At 49.0% G+C, this 27,308-nt stretch overlaps 1 protein-coding gene across 4 annotated transcripts in view; it reads left to right on the forward strand.

The window, feature by feature from the left end:
• Positions 1–27,094, forward strand: part of LOC134359969 (ectonucleoside triphosphate diphosphohydrolase 2-like) — a 44,939-nt gene extending 17,845 nt beyond the window's left edge. The window contains exons 2-9 of one of the 4 annotated variants that reach the window (XM_063073883.1): positions 9,257–9,374; positions 10,365–10,515; positions 15,096–15,354; positions 15,937–16,164; positions 16,493–16,762; positions 17,519–17,638; positions 18,376–18,513; positions 22,660–27,092. In XM_063073883.1, the coding sequence (XP_062929953.1) occupies positions 9,257–9,374; positions 10,365–10,515; positions 15,096–15,354; positions 15,937–16,164; positions 16,493–16,762; positions 17,519–17,638; positions 18,376–18,513; positions 22,660–22,866 (1,491 nt within the window). In that variant the 3' untranslated portion in view covers positions 22,867–27,092. Of the gene's footprint in view, positions 1–9,256; positions 9,375–10,364; positions 10,516–15,095; positions 15,355–15,936; positions 16,165–16,489; positions 16,763–17,518; positions 17,639–18,375; positions 18,514–22,659 lie in introns of all 4 variants that reach the window. The other 3 variants (XM_063073884.1, XM_063073885.1, XM_063073886.1) reach the window with 3 other exon arrangements.
• The last annotated feature ends 214 nt before the right edge of the window (positions 27,095–27,308 follow it).

The raw sequence follows: 27,308 nt of genomic DNA on the forward strand, positions 1-27,308 counted from the left end.
AATTAAATTAGTGCAAAAGGAGAGGAAAATTAGTGAGGTACTGTTCATACAATCATTGTCTATTCAGAAATCTGATGGCGGAGATTAAAATGGTTGTATATGGTGATATCTTGTGAAACCCTGGTTTCCTTGGGCTGCATAAATCAAGGGAATACACACTTTTATACTTTATTGTCGCCGAACAATTGATACTAGAACGTACAGTCATCACAGCGATATTTGATTCTGAGCTTCCCGCTCCCTGGATTACAAATATTAAATATTAAAAATAGTAGAAATTAGTAAATATTAAAAATTTAAATTATAAATCATAAATAGAAAATAGAAAAATGGAAAATAAGGTAGTGCAAAAAAACTGAGAGGCAGGTCCAGATATTTAGATGGTACGGCCCAGATGCGGGTCAGGATCCGTTCAGCAGTCTTGTCACAATTGGAAAGAAGCTGTTCCCAAATCTGGCCGTACGAGTCTTCAAGCTCCTGAGCCTTCTCCCAGAGGGAAGAGGGATGAAAAATGTGTTGGCTGGGTGGGTTGTGTCCTTGATTATCCTGGCAGCACTGCTCCGACAGCGTGCGGTGTAAAGTGAGTCGAAGGACGGAAGATTGGTTTGTGTGATGTGCTGCGCCGTGTTCACGATCTTCTGCAGCTTCTTTTGGTCTTGGACGGGACAACTTCCATACCAGGTTGTGATGCACCCTAGAAGAAAGCTTTCTATGGTGCATCTATAAAAATTAGTGAGGGTTTTAGGGGACAGGCCAAATTTCTTTAGTTTTCTCAGGAAGTAAAGACACTGGTGGGCCTTCTTGACAATGGACTCTGCTTGGTTGGACCAAGTCAGGTCATTTGTGATATTGACCCCGAGGAACTTAAAGCTTTTGACCTGTTCCACTTGCGCACCACCGATGTAAATTGGGTCGTGCAGTCCGCTACTCCTTCTGAAGTCAACAACCAATTCCTTCGTCTTGCTGACATTGAGGGATAGGTTATTGTCTTCGCACCATGCCACCAGGTTCTTAATTTCCTCTCTGTACTGAAACTCATCGTTACCCAAGATATGGCCTACAATTGTTGTGTCATCAGCAAACTTGTATATTGAGTTTGATGGAAACTTGGCTACACAATCATGGATGTACAGTGAGTACAGCAGGGGCTGAGTACACAGCCTTGTGGGGCACCAGTGCTCAGAGTGATTGTAGAGAAGAGCTTGTCCCCTATTTTTACAGCATTGGTCCTGTCTGTGAGGAAGTTGAAGATCCAGCTGCAGATCTGAGTGCTATGGCCCATATTCCGGAGCTTAGGAATCAGTTTATTTGAAATGATGGTATTAAAGGCAGAGCTGTAGTCAACTGTAGCCAATGGCCTTACGTATGCATCTTTATTCTCCAGGTGTTCTAAGGAGGAATGCAGGGCTGGTCTGGTCTGGTCCCACCACACCCTTGAGATTGGGATGACTCTCCCAGCCCAAACCCTGATTTGTGTGGATGCTGTGTAATTTTCTATTCTGTTGCAAATTGGTTCCAAGAAATAACAGGCAGCACATTGCAGACGATTACAAGAATTATATTTATGAATCATAACTAAAGGGTTAGTAAACAAAAGGAAAAAAAAGGGTGCATTGTAGTTAAACAGTCAAATGTGCACAAGTTGGAGCTCAACTTTTCTCAAAAGTAATACTCACCGATCCTCAGTCGACCTCCGCACCTTGCTCCATCGAATCACAGTCCCCCACTGGGTCAAATCCTACAACCAGTTCTCTCCAGTGTCTTCTCTCTTCATCTCCCACCGAACAAAAGACCCCAGCTCACACCAGTGTCAGGGACACAATAGATAAACCCACTCCCCTGATCGGATGGCTCACGTTCCAAGGCACACGTTATCTCTCACCATAACCCAAACACTGCTTCTGCAGAAAGACCAGTAACTTAATAGCGAAACCTTTCCCAGGGTGTTACACTTGCGTTCTTGATGGTCAAGAATGTTGGCTCCGCTGGTTCCACAGGTGATGCGTTGGTGGTGGTTGTTCAGAGAATTCTCCAATCTGGCCTGGTTGAAATCCCCCATAATGATAGGGAAAGGATCAGGGTGCACTGTTTCGAGCCTGCTGATTACAGTGTTCAGCTCCTTCACTGCCTGCCTGGCGTTAGCCTGAGGTGGAATGTCTACCACTACCAGGATGATAGTGAGAAGATCCCTTGGCAGATAAAAAGGACAACATTTGACCACTAGGTGTTCCAGATTGGGTGAGAAAGACTACGACAGAAACACCACATCTGTGCACCATGATGAGTTCATCAAAAAGCATCCCCCAGCTTTAAAAGGTGCAACTGACCTGTCTTTACAGTAGATCATGCAGCCGTTAGGCCAAGGCGCTTCTTTGGAGATGGCAACGGTGGTGAGCAATATTTCCATGAAGCAATCTACATAGCAGTCCCGATTGAAGGGTCTCGGCCCAAAACGTTGACTGTTTACTCTTTTCCATAGATGCTGCCTGACCTGCTGAGTTCCTCCAGCACTTTGTGTATGTGTGTTGCAAAGTGCACAGCAGCCCCTGATGTCCCTCTGGTACTGCAATCTTGCTCTGAGGTCTTCAGTTTTACTTTCTAGAGGCTGTACATTTGCCAGCAGGATGATCGACACTGGGGGTCTAAAGCTTATGCGTTTCAATCAAACCTGTCGACCAACGCACTGTCCCCACTTCCGTTTTCTTAAAAGGGAACCGCACTTGCGACATAAGTCTGCTGTCCAGGCTCCACGGATTTTGAAGATCGATAGACTTTTTAAACGGCTTAAAGTGGTGCCATACCCATGGCTGTAGTAGTTCTAAAAGGGAATATTTGATGATTCCAGCAGAGCTGCCTACAAAGCATTGCTGCTTATTGGTGTCATCTTAACTCTACCTAATAACAGAGCAAAATAATCCTTTCTATTTGTTGACCTCTTTCTATGTGGCTGCTAATGGCTACGGCAGCATCTGTTGTCCATCGCCCTTTACACTGTGGTGGTTTGCTGAGTCAGTTACGTCTCCACCTTGTTGGGACTGGAGTCACATAGAGGTGGATAGGGTAAGGACAGCAGGGACCCCCTCCAAGGATAGTATGGTGCCACCACCAACAGCACTGCTGTCGCATGGCACCGGAGACCTGGTTCCAATCCTCACCTCGGGTGCTGTCTGTGTGGAGTTTACGTGATCTCCTTGTGACTGTGGGTTTCTCCTTCGCATCCAGGAGAGGTGCTGGTCAGGCTACCCTGGCCATTATAAATTGCCCCTAGAACGTCAGTGAATGGCAAAAGAACTGAAGAGCAGTTGATGGGCCGAAAGGAGGAGGTTGCTAGGGGTGGGCTGGGATTATGTTGATTGTTTTCCCAAGGGAAGTGCAGACAGGCCATGGAAGGAGTTTGGTTTCCTTAAGAGTCAATGAGCACTAAAGCACAGAAACATGCCCTTCAGCCCATCGAGATGCCAAACTGTTATTCTGCCTAGCCCATCAAACTGCAGCTGGACCATAACCCTCCAGACTCTTCTCCCCCCCGCCCATCCATGTACTTTCCAAGTTTCTCTTAAATATTGAAATCAACCCCACATCCACCATTTCCACTGGCAGCTCGTTCCACACTCCCATCACCCTCTGAGTGAAGAAGATCCCCCTCAGATACACCTTAAATATTTCTCCTTTCACCCTTAACCTTTTGTTCATCTCACCCAACCTCAGTAGAAAAAAAACTTAACTTGCATTTACTCTATCTATACCCCTCTTAATTTTATACACCTTTATTAAATCTCCCCTCATTCTCCTACATCCAGGGGAAAAAGAAAATCCTAACCTATTCAACCTTTTCCTTCTAACTCATGTCCTCAAATCCTGGCAACATCCTTGCCAATTCTCTGTGCACTCTTACAAGCTCATTGGTACCTTTTTTTGCAGGTAGGTGTACACAATACTGTACTCCAAATTAGGCCTCACCAATGTCTTTACAACTTCAACATAACATCCCAACTCTTGTACTCAGTTCTTTGATAGATGAAGGCCAAAGTGCCAAAAGCTCTTGCGATCCTATCTGCTAGTGTCACCACTTTCGGGGAATTATAGATCTGTATTACCAGATCCTTCTGTTTTACCACATTCTTCCATGACCTACCATTCACTGAGTAAGTCCTACACTGATTTGTCCTCCCAAAATACAACATCTCACAATTGCTTGCATTAAATTTCATCTGCCATTTTTCCAGCTGGTCAAGATCCTATTGCAAACTTTAGTAGCCACCTTTGCTGTCCACTACATCCCCAATCTTGGTGTCATCTGCAAATTTTGCTGATCCAGTTTTTTCACACTATCGTCCAAATGACAAACACCAACCGATCCCTGCGACACACCGCTGGTTACAGGCCTCCAGTCGGAGAAGCAACCACCTGCCACCATTCTTTGGCTTCACCCATGAACCAAATGTTATATCCATTTTACTAGCTCATCCAGAATGCCAAGCAACTTGCCTTCTTGGCCTCTCTTCCATGTGAGCCTTGTCAAACATGATCTACACTGCCCTTGCATCATCAGCATTTCTGGTAACCTCCTCATAAAACTCTAGAAGATTGGTTAGACATGATCTGCCATGCACAAAGCCACGTTGACTATCCCTAATCAGGCCCTGTCTACCCAAATACTTGTACATCCGGTCCCTTAGATCAGGGGTCCCCAACCTTTTTTGCACTGCGGACCGGTTTCATATTGACAATATTCTTGCGGACCAGCCGACCGGGGTCGGGGGGGGGCGGGGGGCGGTGGTTGCCAACGGACAAGAGTAGCAGTCAAATACGTTGCGTTTACCCCGAAAAAACTACAATGACCATGACGCCTTGCGCGGGCACCAGTGCGCATGTGTGACTTGCACGCCGATTTTTTTTTTTACAAATCGTTTTTGGCGATTCTGTTCGCGTGGGGGGTGTGGTAGTTAATCACGACCGCAATATCGGTGATAAGTGGCTAATACACTCAATTTTGTTTCTAAAAGCGTTTTTCTAACGAATTTAATATTAAACACGCAGAGCATATTTTTCTCGCATGAATATAGTGATAAGTCAATTATCAGGGGAGGACAGGAGAGCGTGAAGTAAGTGTTGAACGAACTCCCAGTAGAAGTGGCAGAAGCAGGTTCGATATTATCATTTAAAGTTAAATTGGATAGGTATATATAGACAGAAAAGGAATGGAGGATTATGGACTGAGTGCAGGTCGGTGGCACTTGGTGAGAGTAGCGTTCGGCACGGACTAGAAGGGCAGAGATCGCCTGTTTCCGTGCTGTAATTGTTATATGGTTATATAAGTAAGCCAATAGCATCACAATATTTTAAGTAACATTTGGATATTAAACACACAGCACATATTTTCGCCGTATGAACATATAAAATCATTGCAACACACCAATATCGCTGAATCAGTGGTAGCCCTGGGCTTGTTTTCCTGCAACAAGACGGTGCCATCGAGGGGTGATAGGAGACAGCGATACTCGAAGGGGGTTCCTTATGTCCAGTCTATTCCGCAATTTTGTTTTTGTTACATTCATCGCAGAGATATGTTGGAAATGGAAGCAACGTTTTCAGTGCTTCCGTGGCTATCTCAGGATATTTAGCCTTGACTTTGATCGAGAATGCCGGCAGAGATATTATGTAAAACATACTTTTCAGCCCGCCGTCATTTGCAAGCTTGGGGAGTTGATCTCCTCTCTCTCTCTCTCTGTATCTTGTTTTACGGCGGTTGGCATCCAGCTTGATGGTGCATTACCGCCACCCTAAATCCCTTCACCCAATCACACGTGCACACACACACACACACACAAACCTACGCTTCACCCTCCCATCTTTGACCATCCTAGTATCCTATTCCTGTTTATTCGTCATATTCTATAAAAAAAAAACCCTGTACCCCTTAAAAACGCTAAAAGTACCCGGACTTGTGCTCTCTCACCCATGCCCAGCAACCCTTTTAATGTGAATTCCTGCATTCCCAACTCCTTTAATTTATTTCTCATCATCTCTCTCTGTATCCCATACTTCCTGCAACACAAAACTACATGTTCTACTGACTCCTCTTCCTGACATTCCTCACACAATCCTGTCTGGTGTTTCCCTATCATTTTCAATGTTTTGCTTAATGCACAATGCCTCAGCCTTAACCTAGTCCACACAATTTCCTCTCTTCTGTTTCCATTACTTAGTAACTGCAACACTCTTTTATATTTGATATTCTTTTCAGTAGTATTGGAGAGTGAGAGTTGATCTCCTTCCCGCGCTGACATGGATGACACGCGCGTAATGACCTCGCGTGCGTTCAAGATCAGCAGTGGGTGTGACAGGGAATGAGGAAAGGTGCAGCTGACTCATATCGCCAAATCATGTCGTTTCCTCACGGCCCGGTACCGGTCCACGGCCCAGTAGCTGGGGACCGCTGCCTTAGATTACCCTACAATAATTTACCCACTAACTCACTGGCCTGTTATTTCCTGAATCATTCTTGGAACCTTTCTTAGACATTGGAACAAGATTAGCTATCCTCCAATCCTCCTGGCACCTCACCAGACATGCTGATCTGTGTCCACAACTCTTTAGTTTCTTGTGGTCATGTGCAGAGCGGTTGCCATAACAACCTATTACACAAACAGACAGTAACTCAAGAGATTCTGTAGATGCCAGGAATCTAGAGCGTCACGTGCAGTGGTGCTGGAACTCAGTAAGTCGGGAAGCATCTATGAGGTTTCAGTTGATGTTTCAGGTCGAGAGTCTCGACTCGAAACATCGACTGTTTATTTTCCCCCCCCCCCCCCCAAGTTGCTGCCTGGCTTGGGGACTGCAGCATCCAGGAGAATGCTTTCTATGGTGCATCAATCAAAAAATGGCAAGAGCCAATGGCAACATGACAAATTTCTTTCGCCTCCTGAGGAAGCAGAGGCACTGGTGAGTTTCTTGGCCGTGACATCAACGTGGTTGGATTGGGATAGTTATTAATGATGTTCACACCAAGGAACATGAAGCTGTCAACCTCAACTGTGTTGATGCAGACAGGAGCATATGCACTGCCTCCCTTTTTGAAGTCAATGACCGTATCTTTGGCCTTGTTGACACTGAGGGAAAATGTTGCCATGACACCATGTCGTCAAGTTCTCTGTTGAGACCTGGCCTACTATAGTGATATCACCTGCAAGATGGAGTTAGAGCAGAATTTGGCCACACAGTCACAATTGGACGGGGAGTAAAGGGCTGAGAATACAACCTTCTGGAGCACCAGTGTTTAGAATAACTGTGTGGTGCTGTTGCTGCCTCTTGTGGCCTGTTGGTAGGAAAATCAAGGATCCAGTTGCCGAAGGAGGCCTTAACTCCCACAGTCTGGAACTTGGTGATCAGCTTGCTTGGAATAATAGTTTAGAAGGTGCAACTGTAGTCAACAGATAATAGTCTGTCAAATCACAAACAAGAGAAAATCTGCAGATGCTGGAAATCCTCGCAACACACACACACACAAACAGTCAATGACTCAGACCGAGACGTTTCGATCCTGATGGAGGATCTTGGCCCGAAACGTCATTGTTTATTCTTTTCCATAGACGCTGCCTGGCCTGCTGAGTTCCTCCAGTGTGTTGTGTGTGTTAGTCTGATGTGGGTGTCTTTATTGTCCATATGCTGCAGAGGTAAGTATATGGCCTGGGTGTTGGCGCCACCTGTTTTGGTGATAGGCAAATTGCAGTGTGTTGAGGTTGACAGGAAAGCTGGAGTTGATGCTTGGCATGACCAGCTTCTCAAAGTACTCTATGATGGTAGAGGTTCAAAGGTTCAAAGGTACACTTAATGTCAGAGAAATGTATACAATATACATCCTGAAATTCTTTTACTTCGCAACCATCCACAAAACAGAGGACTGCCCCAAAGAATGAATGACAGTTAAATGTTAGAACCCCCAGCTCCCCCCTCCCATGCATAAACAACAGCAGAGCAACAATCCCCCCTCCCCACCAGCAAAAAAAAGCATCTGTGCACCCCCCCAACCGAGTACTCAAGCATGCAGCAAAGCATCAATAAGTACACACGCTCGCAGTATCCCAAAGACTGCTCGTTCACCCGGTAATTTGACATACAACAGGCTCTCTCTCTCACTATTATGGGAAAAAGAAGTGTCCCCGTTTCACAGCGAGAGGGGAGACAGCGTTGATTTACGGTGTTAAAAGTCTTGTTGCATTGCTTTTTCTGAGCTCTGTGCCCAAAGAACTCAGGTCTCTGGGCACAGAGCCAGCTTGCTGCTTTTGATCCTCCGTCTCCCACGACACACCGATTTCCTCCGGAGGCACCGACCACAAGTCTGCCCGCCTCCAGAGCCACGAAATCCCAGAACCCTGAAGCCGCGCTAGTCTTCTAGGCCGCGTCCTTGGTATATCAAATAGCGGCCAGTCGTGAGACCCTGAGAGCAGGTCCCATTCCCACAAAGAACCGAAGTCAGCGTGTAACTCCAGGTCAGGGTCTCCAAAAGAACCCTGAAAGGGAAAAATAGAGATATTAAAGATAGAAGTAGAGCAGTGTTTGAAGATGCAAGCAAAGGAGTAATTAGGTGCCATCGTTTCCTAAGTTCCACGTTGGTAATCAGGTTCCAGGTGTTTTCCAATTGAGATAATGTCTGATGTCAACTCCCACCACACACAACCTTAAAGCTTTAATTGTTCCAGTTCTGATTTCCTTTGCTATTGCTCAAATTAAGAAAACTTACCTGAGAAAGTCAGGGTGATATGAGCACCCCCAAAAGTGTCGCGCTGCTAAGGGCAGTAGTTAAAATAATCCCATCTTTACCATGGCTTCAGATTTACATGAGATGAAATCATAGTAGATTGTCTGACACTGAAACCAGCACTTCTCTCTCTTCTCTCCTCATGTCCGACTTCTCCCTGGACCCACCCTCAGGTCCCCAGTTCACAGAGTCTCCCCATCCACTGTCGTACCCATCTCTGGAATCCACTGCGCTCTTGGCCACTCTGTGTTTGCAGCCCCGACATCGTTGACAGCTTGCACTTCAGGAACACACACAAAATGCTGGAGGAACTCAGCAGGCCTGGCAGCATTTACGGAAGAGAGCACAGTCGACGTTTCGAGCCGAGACCCTTCCCCAGTTTTGCTCCACACGTCTGCCGTCCTGGTTCGGCCAGGTCATAGCTTCCCCCTGCTCAGCAATGGGGCTGATCTTTACAGTGTTTTTTAAGATGACTTCTTGTTTCTCTTCGGACAGTACGGGATTGTGATTGATGCTGGCTCCTCGCGCACAACCCTTTTCATCTACAAATGGCTGTCTGGGAAAGAGAACAACACCGGTGTGGTGAGCGAAGAAAGCAGCTGTCAGGTCGAAGGTAAAGTTTGACCAGACTGCTGAAGTCTGATTTCTCCAACATAAATCTCTAGGCTAATGACCCCAAACCCCGAGACTGAAGACCAATCCTCAAGTCCTAATGTGATACCACACACGTTGCCTCAGCCAAGGCTCGAACTAGCGACCTTCAAATCTCTAGACGAACGCCTTAACCGCTTGGCCACATGCCAATACAAGTCCTTGAGCAAGGCACTTCACCACACATTGCTCTGTGATGACGCCGGTGCCAAGCTGTATGGGTCCTAATGCCCTTTCCTTGGACAACATCAGTGGCACGGAGAGGGGAGGCTTGCAGCATGGGCAACTGCTGGTCTTCAATACAACCTTGCCCAGGCCTGCGCCCTGGAAACCTTGCAAGGCGCAAATCCATGGTCTCACGAGACTAACGGATGCCATTGCCAGTGTGATACCAACAGCTGAACTTGAACCTCTGACCCCAGACTCCTCAGAACCTGGAGACCAGATCCAGCTCACCCAAACCCAGGTCCTGGACCTGCATCGAGCCCCTCTGTGCACCCACTGTCCACCAGCCCAGGTCAACCGGACCAGGACAGGGCCGACAGCTGAGGATCACAGCAGAAGGAGCACAAGCAGAGATCAGAAGTGAATGGAAGGAGCTGGGAGTGAGAGGCAGGACCGAGGGGTCTTGGGGAGAATCTCAGCTGAGGATCATGTGACAGAGTAGATGGGGCAAGGCCCCGGAGAGCGGGGTACCCTGGGTGAGTTGGAGCAGAGCAGTGATGGGAGGGGTTGGGGTTGGGAGGAGATGCGTGTGGAGACTCTGCACTGAAATGGGAAAATCACCACTCGTCAGTACAGTTTGTGATGCCTTCTGCAGTCAAATAGCTGGGATTTTACCAATTTTGGCAAAGAACTCAGTGTGGGGTGAAGAGGATAGAGGGGAACATGGGGAGGGGATACACAGACTTGGCAATGCCCAGTGCACTGACTGGATCTCTCTCAACCACAGGTCCAGGAATCTCCAGCTATGCGGAAGAACCAGCAAAAGCTGGGAAGAGCTTGAAGGCTTGCCTTGACGAGGCTCTGAGAAACATCCCCTCTGAAAGGCACTCCGAGACCCCCCTCTATCTCGGGGCAACAGCGGGTATGCGCTTGCTGAAGTAAGTACCATCCTGGCTCTCCACCATTTGCATATTCTTTCTCAGGTGGTGCCCTTGATCTTCTGCAATCTAAACGTCCCAGGACCCTCCTGTCTATTACCACCAATAGCTTGCAGACTTCTTTATTGATTCCCTGGCTGGCCTGCTGTCCCCCTCTCCCCTTTCACCCACCCTCCCACCTCCTCCCTAAAGCGTCCCCAGCCCACCATCCCTCCCCCTTCCAGAGCCCCCTCTGCTCCTTGTGCCTTCCTGACCACCTTATTGACCTACCCTGGTCCCTTCAAAACTATGTGGATGTCCACACGTTGAGGCACTGAGGCAAACTGCTGCACAGTGTTGAGGTGACTCCGATACTCTGCAACCTAAACACCCCAGGACTGTCCTGTTCCCAGAGCCACCCCTCAACCCTCTCAGAGTTGTTCCTCCATCTCCCTCGAAGTCCTCCCGTTTCCCATCCCTTACTGCACCCATCCAAAGCTGTCACTGCGCGTTTCTCTGGATTCAGTTCCATTGATCCGTTCTTCCGTCCAGACGATCGCTATTTTCCTGCCAATCACAACATCGATTGTTGTATCACTTGCAAACTACTTTATTTGTGTCATTGCAAGGAATTCATAATTACTTGTGTATGTTGCAAAAACTGTGGAACCCCACTAGCACCCGCTTTCTAGTCACAAAACACCAGCACCTTTGTTTCTTGCTGCTGGGCTAATTTTAGCTGGCTGGCCCCCTTCCCCCTTCACCTCCCATTTCTCCTCCTCCTCCCTCCCCATATGCCTATGCCTTCACCTTCCCTCCTCCTCCAGAATGATCCAGAGCCCTTTTGGTGATATACTTAACTTCCAATCCTCCATAGAATTTACCCTCCTGGAATCCTGTCATCAACAGCAAAATCACAGTCACCCCCAGAGTTTCCTCGAGTTCCTTCACAGAGGAACTTCCTGCCTGTGCGGCTCTCCAGCACACAGGAAGCATCTTGGAGTCCCCGTGTTGGGACGGAGTCGATGTTGCCCAAGTCTGAGGTGCCTGTTTACATCAGTTCACCCAGCAGAACAAAGTAATTCACTTAATTTTCTAATTCCAAATGTTTGCATCCTGTTTCCACCAATCAACAAAGTGTTGCATTCTCTGGACCTTGGTGAATGTGCCTTTCATTCACTGGACCAGATGTTATAGAGAAATGGATGGGGACAAGACATCATCCTCAAAACTCCCGACAATCCCTGGATCTTGTTTATTCTGTGGACAAGATTCTACACAGTATATCCCTTCGGGATTCAATCCTTCACTTCTTCCTTCTCAACCAGCACCTGGTGTGTGATCTCTCCACTGTGAGAAGCCTGTGGTTAGCTCTACTAAGCTGTTGGAAACTGGCCAGACCCTTCGTTAGACACATTAGTGTGAAATGAGTCACACTTCCTTTTAACAGCAAAAGATTCCTTCCTGAAAAGGACATTAGTCATTAGTCAGATCTCGTTTCACAACACCGTGGGAACTTTATCATCATTTTACTTACACTATTTTCAGAATCTCTAAATACTCAATTTCTAGATTTAGTTCTGCACAATGCCACTCCTGGTAGAACCCCTGCCCCACATCTCCAGAAACACAGGTTCAATCAATGTAGAGTTTGTATGTTTTCCCTATGACTGCTGACGTTTTCTCCGGATGCTCTGATTTTCTTCCACGCTCCAAAGACGTGCGGGTTGGGAGGTAGATCGGCTGCTGGATTTTGCCCCAATGTGTTGATAAAAAGCAGAATCTGGGGCGAGTGGATGGGAATGTAGGAAGAATAAAATGTGATTATCACAGGATTTGTGTAAATGGGTGGATGTTGGTCGAAGGGCTGAAGGACCTGTTTTCCTGCTGCATCTTTCTGTGGCCCTGTGATTAAACAGCATGCAAGTTGGTAATTTGAGCTTGCATTAAAACTTGTGCTGCTTTCATCTTTCTTCCTATCCTTCTTCATCTAAATCTACCTGTCAGTTCTTTTCCCTCATCGTCCTGATCAGCCTCCTCTTGAATGCTTCTGTCCTATTCTCCTCAGTCCCTTCCAGTGGGATTCAGCTCCACATTCTCACTGTTCGTTGCTAAATTGTCATCTGAGCTCCCTGTTGGATTTCTTGTTGCCTCCTGTACCAACCACTCTGCCTCTGCTCATCCCTACCACTCTCTCGATTCACTCTACCAAAACCACAACTTCGCACACACTCCCACTGTGGCGAAGGGGACTGAACTCTGCATTGTTGACCAACTGACATGAACTGGGACCCTTCCAGACCTTTCTTTCTCCCTCTGCCAGAAACGGGCAGGTAGCACTACCATCTCTCATCTCGAGCGACCGGCTCAATCGCGATGACTGGGTGGGTTTTACTGGCCTAACAGGGTACAGACCGTGTGCTGGTCTGACCATGGGATTAGGGTGGGTGATTGGCATGGGCACGTTGGCCTGTTATTGTGTTATATTTTCTTACTGAGATACAGTGCGGAATAGGCCCTTCTGGCCCTTTGAGCCACACTATCCAGGAATCCTCTGATTTAATCCTAACCTAATCACGGGACATTTTACAATGACCAAATAACATACCAACCAGACTGTAGGAGGAAACCAGAGCACCCGGAGGAAACCTGCACAGTCATAGGGAGAACGTACAAACTCCTTATAGGCAGCAGTGGGAATGACTCTGTGATTCTGAGCTCCGGTTTCTTCCCACGTCACGGGCTGGTAGGTTAATTGGCCGATGTAAGTTGTCCCTGGTGGCAAGAGAAACCAGTGGGAGGATGGGCTGACTGTCGGGAATGTGGACTGTGGGCATTTGGTGAGACCGGGCGAGCAGTGCCCTGGAGAAATTGAACTGGAGAGAAATGAGTAACCAGGATCATTCTCTGGTCTGTGGGTGGAGAGGAGTGGGTCAGAGCTCCCTCGTTGAAGGACAATGGGGCTGATTCCAGTTTTGTGAAGACCAAGAAGGGTCAGAGGGAAGAGACTTGAAGCCCGTATGCACAGAGCGTAGAGCAGTTGATGAAAGCAGAATCTCTGAAAGTTTGAAGGCAGAGAGGGAACTCTTGGTAAGAAACGGGGGAGGAATGATGGGGAGGGTGGAAGGGTAGACCAGAATGCAGAGGAGGTATCGATCAGACCAGCCATGATGTTGTTTAATAGCAGAGCAGGTTTGACAGGCCGAGTGGCCTAATTCATGTGTTTGTACGATCAGGCAGGAGAGGAGAGAGAAAGTAGGTATGGGAGCGAGAAATAGGGGAAGAGAAAGGGCAAAGAGGAAGTCTATGAAAGAGGAGAAGTAAGAAATATAGGAGGACAGAAATAGAGGTTAAAAAAGTGAAAGTGGTAGGAAGGGAGAAACGGGAGAAAAAAATGGAGAGAGAGGAAGTGGATGGGCTGGGAGAATGATCAGGGAGAGAGACAGAGGTTGGTTGATGGTGAAGTGGGGAGATTTGTTCTTGCTTGGCTTGCATTAGCTCTGTGAGACAGGGGTCAATGTCCGGTGAGTGGGCGGTGCGAGAAGGCCGTGGATACGTAGGACAGAGATTGTAACCGAGGTGCGAATAATCAAAGCACACATGACCTAGCGGGGTCAATGCAGCCAGAAGTGGTGTACGCTTCCCAAATCCAGTCAACCACAGGATGTGGGGTTGGAGTTGTGTGTACTTGGAGTGGTGGTGGTCCTAACCCAGGAAACACAAATGAAGCAACGGGTACCCGGAACAGTACAGATCAGGAGCAGGCCTGCCAGCCCATGATGTGCTGAACTAATTCAACAAGTTAGTAAACACCTAAGCCAATCTTTCCTGCCTCCGCAACATCTGTCTCTCTCCATTCTCTGCATATCCCTGTGCCTATCCAGAAGTTTCTTAAATGCCTCTATCATATTTACCTCTACCACCACCCCAGAGCATATTCCACGCACCCACCACACTCCGTATATAAAAAAAAGCTCGCTCTACAAATTTCATTTGGATTTACTCCCTCTCACCTTAAGTGCATGCCCTCTATTTATTTAGTTAATTATTTTATTTATTCGTTTGCGGGATGTGGATGTCACCAGCTACGCCAGCATTTATTGCCCATCCCTAGTTGCCCTTGAGAAGGTTGTGCTGAGCTGCCTTCTTGAACCGCTGCAGTCCCCGAGGTGTGGGTACACCCACAGTGCTGTTAGGGAGGGAATTCCATGAGTATGACCCGGCGACAATGAGGGATCGGTGATATGTTTCCAAGTCAGGATGGTGGGTGACTTGGAGAGGGATTTCCAGGTGATGGTGTTCCCAGGTATCTGCTGTTCTCGTCCTTCTAGATGGTGGTGGTCGGGGGGCTGGAAGGTGCTGCCTTAGGAGCTTTGTGTTTTTGCAGTGCATCTTGTCGATAGTACACACTGCTGCAACTGTTCGATGGTGGAGGGATTGACTATAATTAGACATTTTACCCCTGGGGAAAAAGATACTGGCTGCCTACACTATCCATGTTTCTCGTAATCTTATGAACTTCGATCAGGTGAATTTGATGAGAACTGATTAATGAGGCTCAGGTCTCAAGTACTGTGAAGGTAAAACCTGTGTCTGGCCAGGAGGGGATGGGATGCCAGTAGGTTCCTGCCACCCCCAATCTGCACCGGCCCATGCCAGAGCACTTGGATACCGAGCTCCTCTCCCCTGTGCGTCTGCAGCCTGACTGATCCAGAAGCAACCCGGAATGTCTTTGCAGCAGTCAACAGCACCCTGAGGTCCTACAGCTTCAGCTACCGAGGGGCCAAGATCCTGTCCGGGAGTGAGGAGGGGGTGTTCGGCTGGGTCACGGCCAACTACCTGTTGGAGAACTTCATAAAGGTGAGAGGGTGGAGTGAAAAAACCTGGGGACAGATGAGACCCCTGACCCCACAGGATATTCCCTCTGAATACAAGGAGTCCACTGACAATTGGCTCTCCATGGCAGACCCCCACAGTCCAGTCAGCAGTCACAGACCCTGTAGCCTGTTCAAAGGGCATAGACAAACCCCACCCTCCACAGTCCAATTTACATAAACAGATAACCACAGTCCAATCAGCAGTCACAGCCCCCCCCCCCCCACAAAGTCCAATCATCAGTCATGGACTACCAACGACCCCAATGTCTGACCCTCCAATCAGAATGGACCTCTCAAGCCTACCTGGAAGGTCTGCCCCCTCGAGGAGGATGGGGAGGGGTGCAGTGCGAGGGAGGAAACGGGGTGGAAGGGATGGGGAGGGGACTAGGAGGTATGGAAGCACAGCATCGGGGTGTGGGTGGGGAGGGATGGTCCCAGTTGCCAAGGGTTTCGACACACCCCAGCCCTCCCTGTGCGGAGCAGATAGGGGATGGGGAGGGCTGGGAAGTGGGGGGGGGGAGAGGGCATCAGGGAGCAGCCAGGGTGACCGTGACCTCTGTTCCAGTACGGCTGGGTGGGCCGGTGGGTCAACCCCACCCGAGGCACGGTGGGCGCCATGGACCTCGGCGGGGCGTCGACGCAGATAACCTTTGTGCCGGACGTGCCAGTGCGGGAGCCGGAGAGTAAGATGGACCTGCAGCTGTACGGCCACAACTACACTGTGTACACGCACAGCTACCTCTGCTATGGCAAAGACCAGGTCATCCGTAAAGTCCGCGCCAAGATCTTGGCAGTAAGTGCTCACTGAGGGTGGGGGGGGGTGGGAAAATTGGAGGTGGGAGGGCAAGGAGAGTTGGGTGGGTGGGAAAGAGGTGGGTGTGTTGTGTGGTGGGGTTGGAGTGGGGGGGAGGGTTGGAGAGGGATGAGGGGTGATGTAAATGGGGTGAGAGCAGAGGGGTAGTGAAGGGAGAGAGTTGAGAAATGAGGGCTGAGGAGGTGGGGTGTGGGAGGAATAGTAGGGATAGCGTGAGCGAGGAATGTTGCGGATGGGGTGAGGGAGGGTGAGGATGGTGTGGAAGAGGGAGGTGTCGGGACCTCTAATCCACTTGTGCCTCCAGCAGACCCGTGGTTCCAGCACCGATGTGGTCAACCCCTGTCTGCCCATGGGCTACAACAGCACCTTCGGCCTGAAATACCTCTACGAGAGCCCCTGCACCAAGGATGATAAACCTTCGACTTACTCCCCTGCAACCAACATCACCTTCAGAGGCTCCTCCAACCCGCCTGATTGCCAGCGACAGGTCGAGTCCATCTTCAACTTCACCTTATGTGACCACGGTGACTGTGCCTTCAACAATATCTACCAGCCACCCGTGACTGGGAGCTTCCTGGTGAGTCGCTGTGGTGATGATTGACCCACGGGGGAGGGAGCCCGACTGAGACCTTGGGATTACCCCAGCCTGGGGCACAAGGACCATACTCAGCCCAAATACACAGCATCTATTGTTCCTTCTTGCCTGCTCTACTCACATTCCTCCATGTTGATGTTCATGACTCATCCACCTAGCAGATTCCCAACCCCAGCCCATCTTGGGACTTTCTGATTCCTGTGATCTTCAGTCCCATTATTTTTCCCAAGATGTTGTTCTGACATCCACTATTATAGATTCCAGCAAATTCCCTACCACTGATGTCAGGCTAGCAGGTCCCTGTTTCTTTCTCTCTCCCTCCTTGTTCAACCAGCAGGGATACATTAAGACCCCTCCAGTTGCCAGGAGCAGCCTCAGCATCTCTAACAATTTGGAAGTTACCCACAGGACCCATTCTCACAGGAGTCAATGTTTCCAGCCCAAACACTGGCAGGAGGGTCACACGACAACACCTGCAGAAAATTTCCAACTGGAAATCCCAACTTCAGCAAACTCCCCTTTTCCGCAATCCGTCTCTGCTCCTCCAGGAGATGATCAGTTCTGGTTTTCTGCCTGAGTCTCGGATCTGATATCTGTGACAGGTCAGGGGAATTGGGTGTGATTCCTGTGGCAGGTTCAGTCTCCAGCTGAAACCTGAGAGTAATCTCTTTTCCTTTGCTCTCCTCTTTTTAAGGCTGACCCACTGATTAACTGTGACCAAATCTTCTCTGTGCCTAGGCATTTGCAGCTTTCTATCACACTTTCAACTTCCTGGAGACTACTTTAGGAAAGAGCGTGAAGTCCCCAGATGAGCTGAAGGAGGCAGCCAAAACTGTCTGCGAAATGGACTTCAAAACGGTAACCCAACTACTCCTGTCATGGAAGAATACATGGGATCACACTCATTTCCCAAATGCATCTGATCTCCCAGAAACTCCCTCTCCTGACTCCACCCTCTTTCCATTAATCCTGTCTCATAATCACCCCTCCTGAGTGAGGACTCTTCCTCTTCCACCAACAACCCCTATCTCCAATCATCTTCCCTGTTTTGTCCCCAAGCCTTCTCTCCTGCTGCTGGATTCCCCATCTCCACACCCTTTCCCAACTATATTGAATAAACTTTCTTCTCATCCTGCACTCCCATTCCCCCTTCCCCTCATTCCCTCACTACCCTTCATTCCCTATTTTCCCATTCCTTAATATCCCATTCCCCCTTCTCCCCATTTCTTTCTTTGTTCCTCTTTCACTCCGTCCATCCCAGTTCACCACACTTTATTTATTTCCTCCCCCCTCTTGTGCCGCAAACCCTCTCTCCTTGTTTCCAACTCTCTTCCACTTACCCTCTCTCTATCCTCCCCTCCATGTCTCTCCCTTACTGTGCCTGTTAATCCTTCACTGTTTCCTCTCCACTTCTCGCCCCTGCCTGTAATTGGGGGTATTGCATTGCAATCGAATGGTTTGAGGAGACAGAGATGAGATCCAGGTTCAGTAAACCGCTCCCTCTCCCTGTCCATCACAGTGTTTTAATGACCTGATGTCCAGAATTCCTTTAATAGGAGGAATACTGGGCTTGACCTTGTTTCTTTCTCATGCAGCTGAAGGAGAAGGCAACCAGAATTCCAGAGAAGTGGCTGGTAGATTATTGCACCATGTCCTATTATATCTACAGCCTGATAACCCACGGCTACAAGTTCAACAAACAGACGTTCAGCAACATTGCATTCCAGAAAAAGGTTGAGTGTGACCTCTTACTGCCAAACTTTTCCCCACCTTCCCACCTCCTCCTCCTCTCTGCACGAGTCTCTCCTATGCCTGTTCCTTTCTTTGTCTACCTTTTCCCCACAGTCCAAGAGCTGCTTTAGCCCTCACTTTTTTTATTGGCTTCTCTTTAATTCATTCTCTAGCCCTCTCAGCTATCTGCCTCAGTCTCACGCACTCTTCTCTTCTTATCCAGGTGTCCATGTCTCCCTCTCTCTCTCTCTCTCTCTCTCCATCTCTGAACATCAGTCGCAGTGTCACCAACGCCATGTGGATATGATATTGTGACTGCAGGTTGCTCTGGTCTCTGCTGCAGTGCCTGTAAGTTTCAGGGGAAGCTGCAGGCTGATAAGGGAGCCAAGCTGGTTTAAGCACCCACCTCTCCCCACCAGAAGCAGGAGGGGCTCCACATCGGCAACTTGTTGGTCAGTTACAGGCCACTGGGACTCCACAAGACTGTGGTGCTTTCTGTAACAAATAGAAGCAGAATGCAGCCATTCGGCCCCTCACGCCGCTTCGCTATTCGGTAAGAGCATGGCAGATCCTTTCCTCTGATACCAATTTCCTGCAGTAACCCTTGTATTGCCGTCCACCTCTGTCCTGAATACACTAATGACTGACCTTCCACTGCCCTCTGGGGAGAGAGTGCCACTCACCTCTCCCCGGGTGAAGACATTCCGTCTTGTTGAATGGCTAATAGCATTCATTTCAGCTATGTGCGAGATACTGTAATTAGGGAAGTCAAACTAGGGTTGAATTTTCACAATGGATAGTGAGGCCTCAGGGAGTGCTGTAGAACTGAGGGACCTTGGAGTACAAGTACATGGTTTCCTGAAAGTGGTATCACAGGTAGACAGGGTGGTGAAGCAGATGTTTGGCATGCTGGCCTTCAGTCCGGTCATGAGTATAGAGGAGTTGGAACATTATGTCACAGTTGTACAAGATATCGAAGAGGCAGTACCAGGAGAACTGTGTACAGTTCTGGTTACCTGATTACAGGAAAGATGTTACTAAGCTGGAAAGAATGCGGAGAAGAATTACAAGAATGTTGCAATGATTCGAGGGCACGAGTTATAGGGAGTTTGGACAGGCTAGAACTTTATTCCTTGGAGCACAGGAGATTTAAGGAATAATCTTATAGCGATGTATAAAATCATGAGGTGCATAGACAGGGTGATGCATACAGCCTTTATCACATGGAAACGGAATCAAAAGCAAGACAGCATCGGTAAGTGGTGAGAGGGGAAGGATCTAAAAGGGACCGAAGGGACAACTCTTTCAGACAGAGATGTGTCCATTTGTGGAATAAACTGCCACAGGAAGGTAACATACTTGTCAGGGACATGGACAGAAAGATTTAGAAACAGAAAACCTACAGCACAATACAGGCCCTTCGGCCCACAAAGTTGTGCCGAACATGTTCCTACCTTAGAAATTACTAGGCTTACCCATAGCCCTCTATTTTTCTAAGCTCCATGTACCTATCTAAATGTCTCTTAAAAGACCCTTTCGTATCCACCTCCACCACTGTTGCCAGCAGCCCATTCCACACACTCACCACTCTCTGAATAAAAAACTTACCCCTGACATCTCCTCTGTACCTACTCCCCAGCACCTTAAACCTGTGTCCTCTTGTGGCAACCATTTCAGTCCTGGGAAAAAGCCTCTGACTATCCACGAGGTCCATGCTTCTTATCCTCCGTCACTCCAAGTAGAAAAGGCCGAGTTCACTCAACCTGTATTCATAAGGCATGCTCCCCAATCCAGGCAATCTCCTCTGCACCCTTTCTATGGTTTCCACATCCTTTATGTAGTGAGGCGACCAGAATTGAGCACAGTACTCAGCTGGGGTTTGACCAGGGCCGTATATAGCTGCAACATTACCTCTCGGCTCCCAAGTTCAATTCCACGATTAATGAAGGCCAATACACCATATGCTTTCTTAACCACAGAGTCAACCTGCGCAGCTGCTTTGAGCGTCCTATGGACTTGGACCCCAAGATCCCTCTGATCCTCCACACTGCCAAGAGTCTTACCATTAATTCTATATTCTGCCATCATATTTGACCTACCAAAATGAACTACTTCACACCTATCTGGGTTGAACTCCATCTGCCACTTCTCAGCCCAGTTTTGCATCCTATCAATGTCCTGCTGTAACCTCTGACAGCCCTCCACACTATCCACAACAACCCCAACCTTTGTGTCATCAGCAAATTTACTAACCCATCCCTCCACTTCCTCATCCAGGTCATTTGTAAAAATCACAAAGAGTAGGGTTTCCAGAACAGATCCCTGAGGCACACCACTGGTCACTGACCTCCATGCACAATATGACCCGTCTACAACCACTCTTTGCCTTCTGTGGGCAAGCCAGTTCTGGATCCACAAAACAATGTCCCCTTGGATCCCATGCCTCCTTACTTTCTCAATAAGCCTTGCATGGGGTACCTTATCAAACACCTTGGAGGAATATAGCCACATGCAGCCAACTAGGACTAACTTAGCTTCGATTGGCATGCTCGAGTTGGGCCACAGGGTCTTGTCCATGGTGTATGACTCTGTCCTGAATGTCTGACAAAAAAAAGAGTTAGGTAGAGCTCTTAAAGATAGCGGAGTGAAGGGATATGGGGAGAAGGCAGGAAAAGGGTACTGATTGTGGATGATCAGCCATGATCACAGTGAATGGCGGTGCTGGCTCGAAGGGCTGAATGGCCTACTCCTGCACCTATTGTCTATTGACCTTTATATAGAGCTTCCGACTCCCAGTTCTGAACATCCCAGCCAGACAAGCCTCTTTAGAATTTTGCATGTTTCGATGAGGTCATCTCATACTCTTTTAAAATTCTCGAGATTCTATACTGAGGTCGCTTTGTCCCCTGTGACGAACTCCCTATACAAGGGGTCAACCTGAGGAACCTTGCCGGTCTATCAATGAGTGTGCCCTTGTACGAAAACTACTCAAAGTCAACAGCAAGCTTTACGCTGGCCACTGAAGGAGCTTGTCCTGATTTTGGATAAGCCAGGTGTTTCCAGATGTGGCGTGTGGGTCACTGTTCCCTGCCACTGGTGGAATGAGCATAGGGAAAGGAAAGTCCCTCAGCAGGTGCCATCCAGCCAGAGAGCTCAGGGCATTTCAGCAAGGAACTGTGTGTGCGAGGCCAGGACACTTCAGGATTGACGGCAGAGTCACAAAGCACTGAGCAGGTACCTCAACCCACCCTTGTTCACACTGACCATCAATCCTGTAGGAAACTTGCCACTGGTTCCGGCGATGGCCGCCTCACTGCATTAATAATACACTCCATTTGCAGCTCCTCTCCTTTTCCCCATCCCCCTCTCTGTCTCTCCCCATCCCACATTCTCCGTGAGTCTATCACACTCCTCCATCTCACTTTCCATTTTTCTTCTTCACTCTCTCCCCACTTACATTCTCTACCTCTTTTTCCCCACCTCTTGCTCACTTTTCCTCTCAATTCTCCCTTACCGCTCACCTTAGGGTTGCCAACTTTCTCACTCCCAAATAAGGGACAAAAGTAGCAGCCAAATACGGGACACTTGTGTTTACCCTGAGAAACACTACCATGACCATGAAGCCTTGCGCGGGCACCTGTGCGCGCATACAGGACGCACGCATGCATGTATGTGCCGATTTTTTTTCTACAAATCGGTTTTGGCTTAATCTTCCCGATCCTGATATACATTATTTCTGCTTTATATAGGCTGTGTATTTATCATATCATTCCTGCTTTTACTATATGTTAGTGTTATTTTAGGTTTTATGTGTTATTTGGTATGACTTGGTAGGTTATTTTTTGGGTCTGGGAACGCTCAAAAATTTTTCCCATATAAATTAATGGTAATTGCTTCTGCGCTTTACGCCATTTCGGCTTACGAATGGTTTCATAGGAACGCTGTACCTTAGCTGGGGAAATACGGGACAAGGGCGGTCCCGTATGGGACAAATCAATTTAGCCCAATATACGGGATGTCCCGGCTAATATGGGACAGTTGGCAACCCTAGCTCACCTCCCCCTGTGCGGCCCAACGATGCCCCCTGCCTGCCCACGCCACCTCCCTTCTCTGTGACACTGTTCCAGCCTTTGTGTTGTCTGTTGCAGGTGGAGGGCTCGTCCATCGGCTGGGCTCTGGGGTACATGCTGAACCTCACCAACATGATTCCAGCTGACGATCTCGTAAACCGCAAGGTGCAGCTGGCTGGCGCCTGGTGGGTCATCATCGTGATCTTCATCCTGGTGATTGTGGCAGGAGTCCTGGTCTTCGTCTTGTTCTCCCATTCAGTGAAGAATGAGTCAGGGGTGTTGTAGCGTATGAAGGACCACCAGTGTATCTCCAAGTGGTCTCCCGGCCCGGTAGTGCCACACTGCCACCTCCGCTTGGGCTAGGGAGGTGTAGTGTTTCATCCCGTGCCTCCTACTAACCATGGGAGCTACCTTCCCTCACTCACCCAGATGCTGCCGTGTACCCCATTCCCACTGACCCAGTTCTTCTCACACCACCTCCGTTTCCAATGAGACCGGACCTCTCCCCTTCATCCAGTGACCCCAGATCGAACTTCATCCCACTGACTCCAGCTTATCATCCGACCACCCTGACCCTTGCTTCTCCCTCATTGCTCTCTGCCTCCTGCTCCTGGGGCTCCGACCCCGCTCCTCTGTATCCTAACCTGACGGTTTGCAACATAACTGAGCATTCATTTCTAGTAACTACCTCGCTTCCCCCTGCTCCACAGGTGGGGCTCAGGGTCGAGTTAACAGCGTTCAGTGAGATCCGCAAAGCTCAGTTCCGCACCCTCCTTGCATCGCTCAGACCCACTCTGTGGCTGTCGCTCCTCGCTGCCCACTGACTGCGTTTACTCTGTCACCCCTAACCTCATTCCCAAGCCAGGAGCCCTGCCCTCTCCCAGCAGCATGGAGTGGTGTTGTGTTACTCAGCTGCCCTCTCGCACCCCCTCCCTGCCAGCCTCCCGCTGCCGGTGTCAGCGGGATCTTTGGAAGGTGCTCCAGGAATGGGGTCACTGTATCTCCACAGTGGTCCGTGCACCCAACCCTGTCGCCAGTTCACACCCTCGCTCCAAGTCACCATCTCCCTCGGCCTCACCTTCGTGCTCGTGGCGGGAGAGGTCCGCGAACGTGGGGTGGACGTCCGCCTCTGGCCCAGGAGAGATGCTGGGCTCCGCTGCACCCGTGTCCAGCCAAGCCTAGACTGGGGACAGGGTTGACCAGTGGCCTCAGTCCCCAGAGTCAGCGTGGAGACACGGAACGGCGGGGAGGGTTGTAGAGGGGTGCCTGACTGACAGGCAAGCACCCTGGTTCACAGGTTCCCTTGCTTAGTGACAGCAGCACCGACAGCCGCCCTCTCTTGGACTGTCTGGTTGGGTTTAAAGCCCCAGCCGGTCTCCTCACTGCCATGGATTTCAGTACTCTGTCACTGGGGTGTAGTGTTCCCATCCCAAGCCTTGGCGAGAACCCTCATAACTCTGGGGTGGGAAGTCAGATGGTCAGCAGGTTTCTGCGGCCCTGAAATATCTGTATCAGCAATCTGCTGAAGGAACTCAGAGGGTCAGAAGCGACGTCTGTGGGTGGGGAAGGAATTGTCAACTTTATGGATTGAAACCCTGCTTTAGGTCTGAGTGGGAAACCCAGTCCTGATGCAGGGTCTCGACTGAAACATCAACAGTTCCTTTCCTCCCACAGATGCTGTCTAAAAAAAATTATTTAGAGATACCACTTGGTCCCAGGACCTTCCGGCCCAACAAGCCCGTGCTGCCCAGTTACACCCATGTGACCAATTAATCTAACCTGAAATCTGGGAGGGAACCAGAGCACCCAGAAGAAACCCACACAGTCACGGGGAGAACGCACAAACTTCGTACAGACGGCAGCTGAATTGGTCCCAGTGCTTTAACAGCATTACATTACCGTGTCACTGAGTTCCTCCAGCAGAGTGTGGATGCCAGCGCCTTCTGTCTTTTGTGCCTCCTGTGTTTATATCAGCCTTTTCACATTTCAAACTGCTTCATCACCAATAAAGCACTTCTGTCATATTGGCAGCTTTGTGAAGTAGGGGGCACTGTGACTGGTTTGTACATAGCAGGTGACTGTGAGTGACAAGGTAATCTATTTTAGTGACCTTAGTTTAGGAGTGAATTGAATTTGACAAGTTCACCAGGAGAATCACTGCGCGCCAGAAATTTTCTACCTAAATAAAAGGCAATGAGACCTTTGTCAACAGCTCACCCTAAAGGGGGAGTCTACTGCCATTCATGTCCTGGATAATCACCGGGAGTATCAAGTGAAATTATGGGCTTACTGGAAGCCTGTCATAGCGAAAACATGGAACACAGCCTTCCCCTTTCAACTTGCCTTTCCTGTATACAATCCTCTGTGGAGTTCTTCAAATCTTTCTTCAAAATCTGCCCATTATTTCCTGGATCCTGTTTTTTGGAGTGGGAATTTTCAATCCTTTTGATTCGGAGTGAAACGGATTGTCCCGCAGCTGACAGCACCTTTGCATTGTCAGAGGAGCCTCTGTCATGCCTCGGCATCTGGTCTCCAGACTTGGGAGGCTTCGCTTCCCAGAATTGGTTTTCAGTGACTGTTGCCCAGGCAACGTCCCAGTTCCTGTGCCGTGGCTCCTTGTGAACTCGGCCTGCACTCACTGCAAGATGGACAAAGCCCAGCACGTACGTGGCTGGAAATGGTTAAGGTGCAGACCGCGGAGCCCTGGCATGTGCGATGAAATTCACTGCCCACCGTTGCCCAACTGAAAGAATCCCCTGACTCAGTGACGTCGACTACAGCAAAGGCCAACCCAAGATGGAGATCTAACTGCTGCCACTAATAGCCCATTACGCTTTTTTTGGGGATCGGAGGAAGGGAAGGGGATCGTGGTGGGGGGGTGATATTTGATCCTCCACAATATTCCGCGTGGGAATTTAAACTGGAGGTGGCAGTGTGTTTTTTTTATGAGGTTGAGTTGCGAGCTCGACATCGACCCGGCACGGATGGAGAGCGCGCTCGGGAGCGGTCTGTCACTGGATCGAACTCGGGAACCTCCGTTCTCGAGCCCGGCGCTGATCTCACTGCACCACCAACCAACATCTCACTGTTCCAATACTCTCCCACTTCAAATGTCTCTGCTTCCAGTACTCTGAGTTACTCTCTCCTCCCGCAGATCTCCCCTATACTCCTTACAGTCTCCTGGTACTGGTAGGACAGAGAGCTCGGCCGAGCTACCTTGGTGTCTATATGCCGTCACTGCCACAGTGACTTAATGCTTTCACTTTCGTGTGTCGAGGTGCTCTCAGCTCCATGACAAGTCAATGGCTCAGTGTTCGAGAAATGGATGATAAATGTTAATTGCATCCTGGAGAATAAACCCAAACACTCCCTCATTTACTCTCTTCTCCCATCCTACCCCCTCCCATTTCCAAAACATTCCCATTCCCTTCCCCACTCTCATTCCTGCCATTCTATTTCCCATTCCCCCTTCAATACCCATCCCTATCCCCAAGCCTCTCCATCAGGACCCACTGTGGGCATTTTTACCCTCCCGTATTGTGTCAGATGTTCCTGCTGCCATCGCTCCCTTCCACTGTCTGCTTCTCTGCCCATGTCCTATACCCTACCTCAGAGCCTGCCTCCACTGCAGCCTCTATTGGGTGATTGTGGCTGCCACCAGCCCTTTGCTTCACCACCTTAAGTCTGCCTCGTAACCACACAGAAGCCAGTGGCAGAGGAACTGAGCAAAACAATTCCCAGTCACAAACACCTGGACAGCTCAGTCCTGCCCCATCTCCACAACCACTGAACAGGGCACCAGGGATCTCCGGGATGAGTGCCCACTGACCGAGCTCACTGGCAGATTTTAGGAACCACATTTGGCTCTGAGAATCCATTGCCTGACTTGGGTAATTACCAGGTAAAGAAACACAAGCTCATATTCCTATCCCATGCATAATATGTCCTCAGAATCCTCTCCCCTCCTGTCTCCCACATCTTTCTCCCATCTTTGGCCTTGAGCCTCTCCAGCTCTGCCTTATTTCTCCAAGTCTGTGAATGCATCTATTGTAGCAGCCCACGGCCTTGTTCATGTGGAGTAGAGGGACTGTGCGTTGAAACGGTAGCTAAAGGTGTTGCTGAAACCACAAAGTGGGGCCACTCGGACATCAGAGCAACACCCCCACACCCCAAGCGACACAGTCTGGGGCTGGACGTGACCAATCTAGAGGCAGAGGACCTACAAAAACACTAACACTGGGCTTATGTTGGACAGGATTTGCACAATCAACCAGATGAACCTTGTACTTTTCCAAACTGCTCACCCACCACCGCCCACCCACACTTCAGCCTATCCCCACACTCTGTCTGCAGGTAGCAGCATGGGATTTGTCCCCCTTTCCTGTGACACACATTCCAGATCTCAGGAATCGGAGACCCTTCATCTCTGTCACCGTTTGTCAGTGCTATGGGTCCTGTCAGAAATAAAGTGTAGCTTCATAGTTTGAAAACATTTAAGTTTCTTCTCTTATTTTGAACACAGAAGTTTAGCTCAGCAGTACACTACACGACGCCATTATTGGTGAGGGTTTAGACAGAGCACACAGGGTGATGTAGAATGTAACTCCAGTGTTACTAATTTACAAAAGACTCCTGTCTAAAATCCTAAGCCATCTACCCTTTGATCAAGAAATTCCCAATAAATTATGATTCCCAGTTAACCAAACCACTCTGTAACAATGCAATCC

Source organism: Mobula hypostoma, chromosome 21 (genome assembly GCF_963921235.1).
Source record: "Mobula hypostoma chromosome 21, sMobHyp1.1, whole genome shotgun sequence".
NCBI classification, from domain to species: Eukaryota; Metazoa; Chordata; class Chondrichthyes; order Myliobatiformes; family Myliobatidae; genus Mobula; species Mobula hypostoma.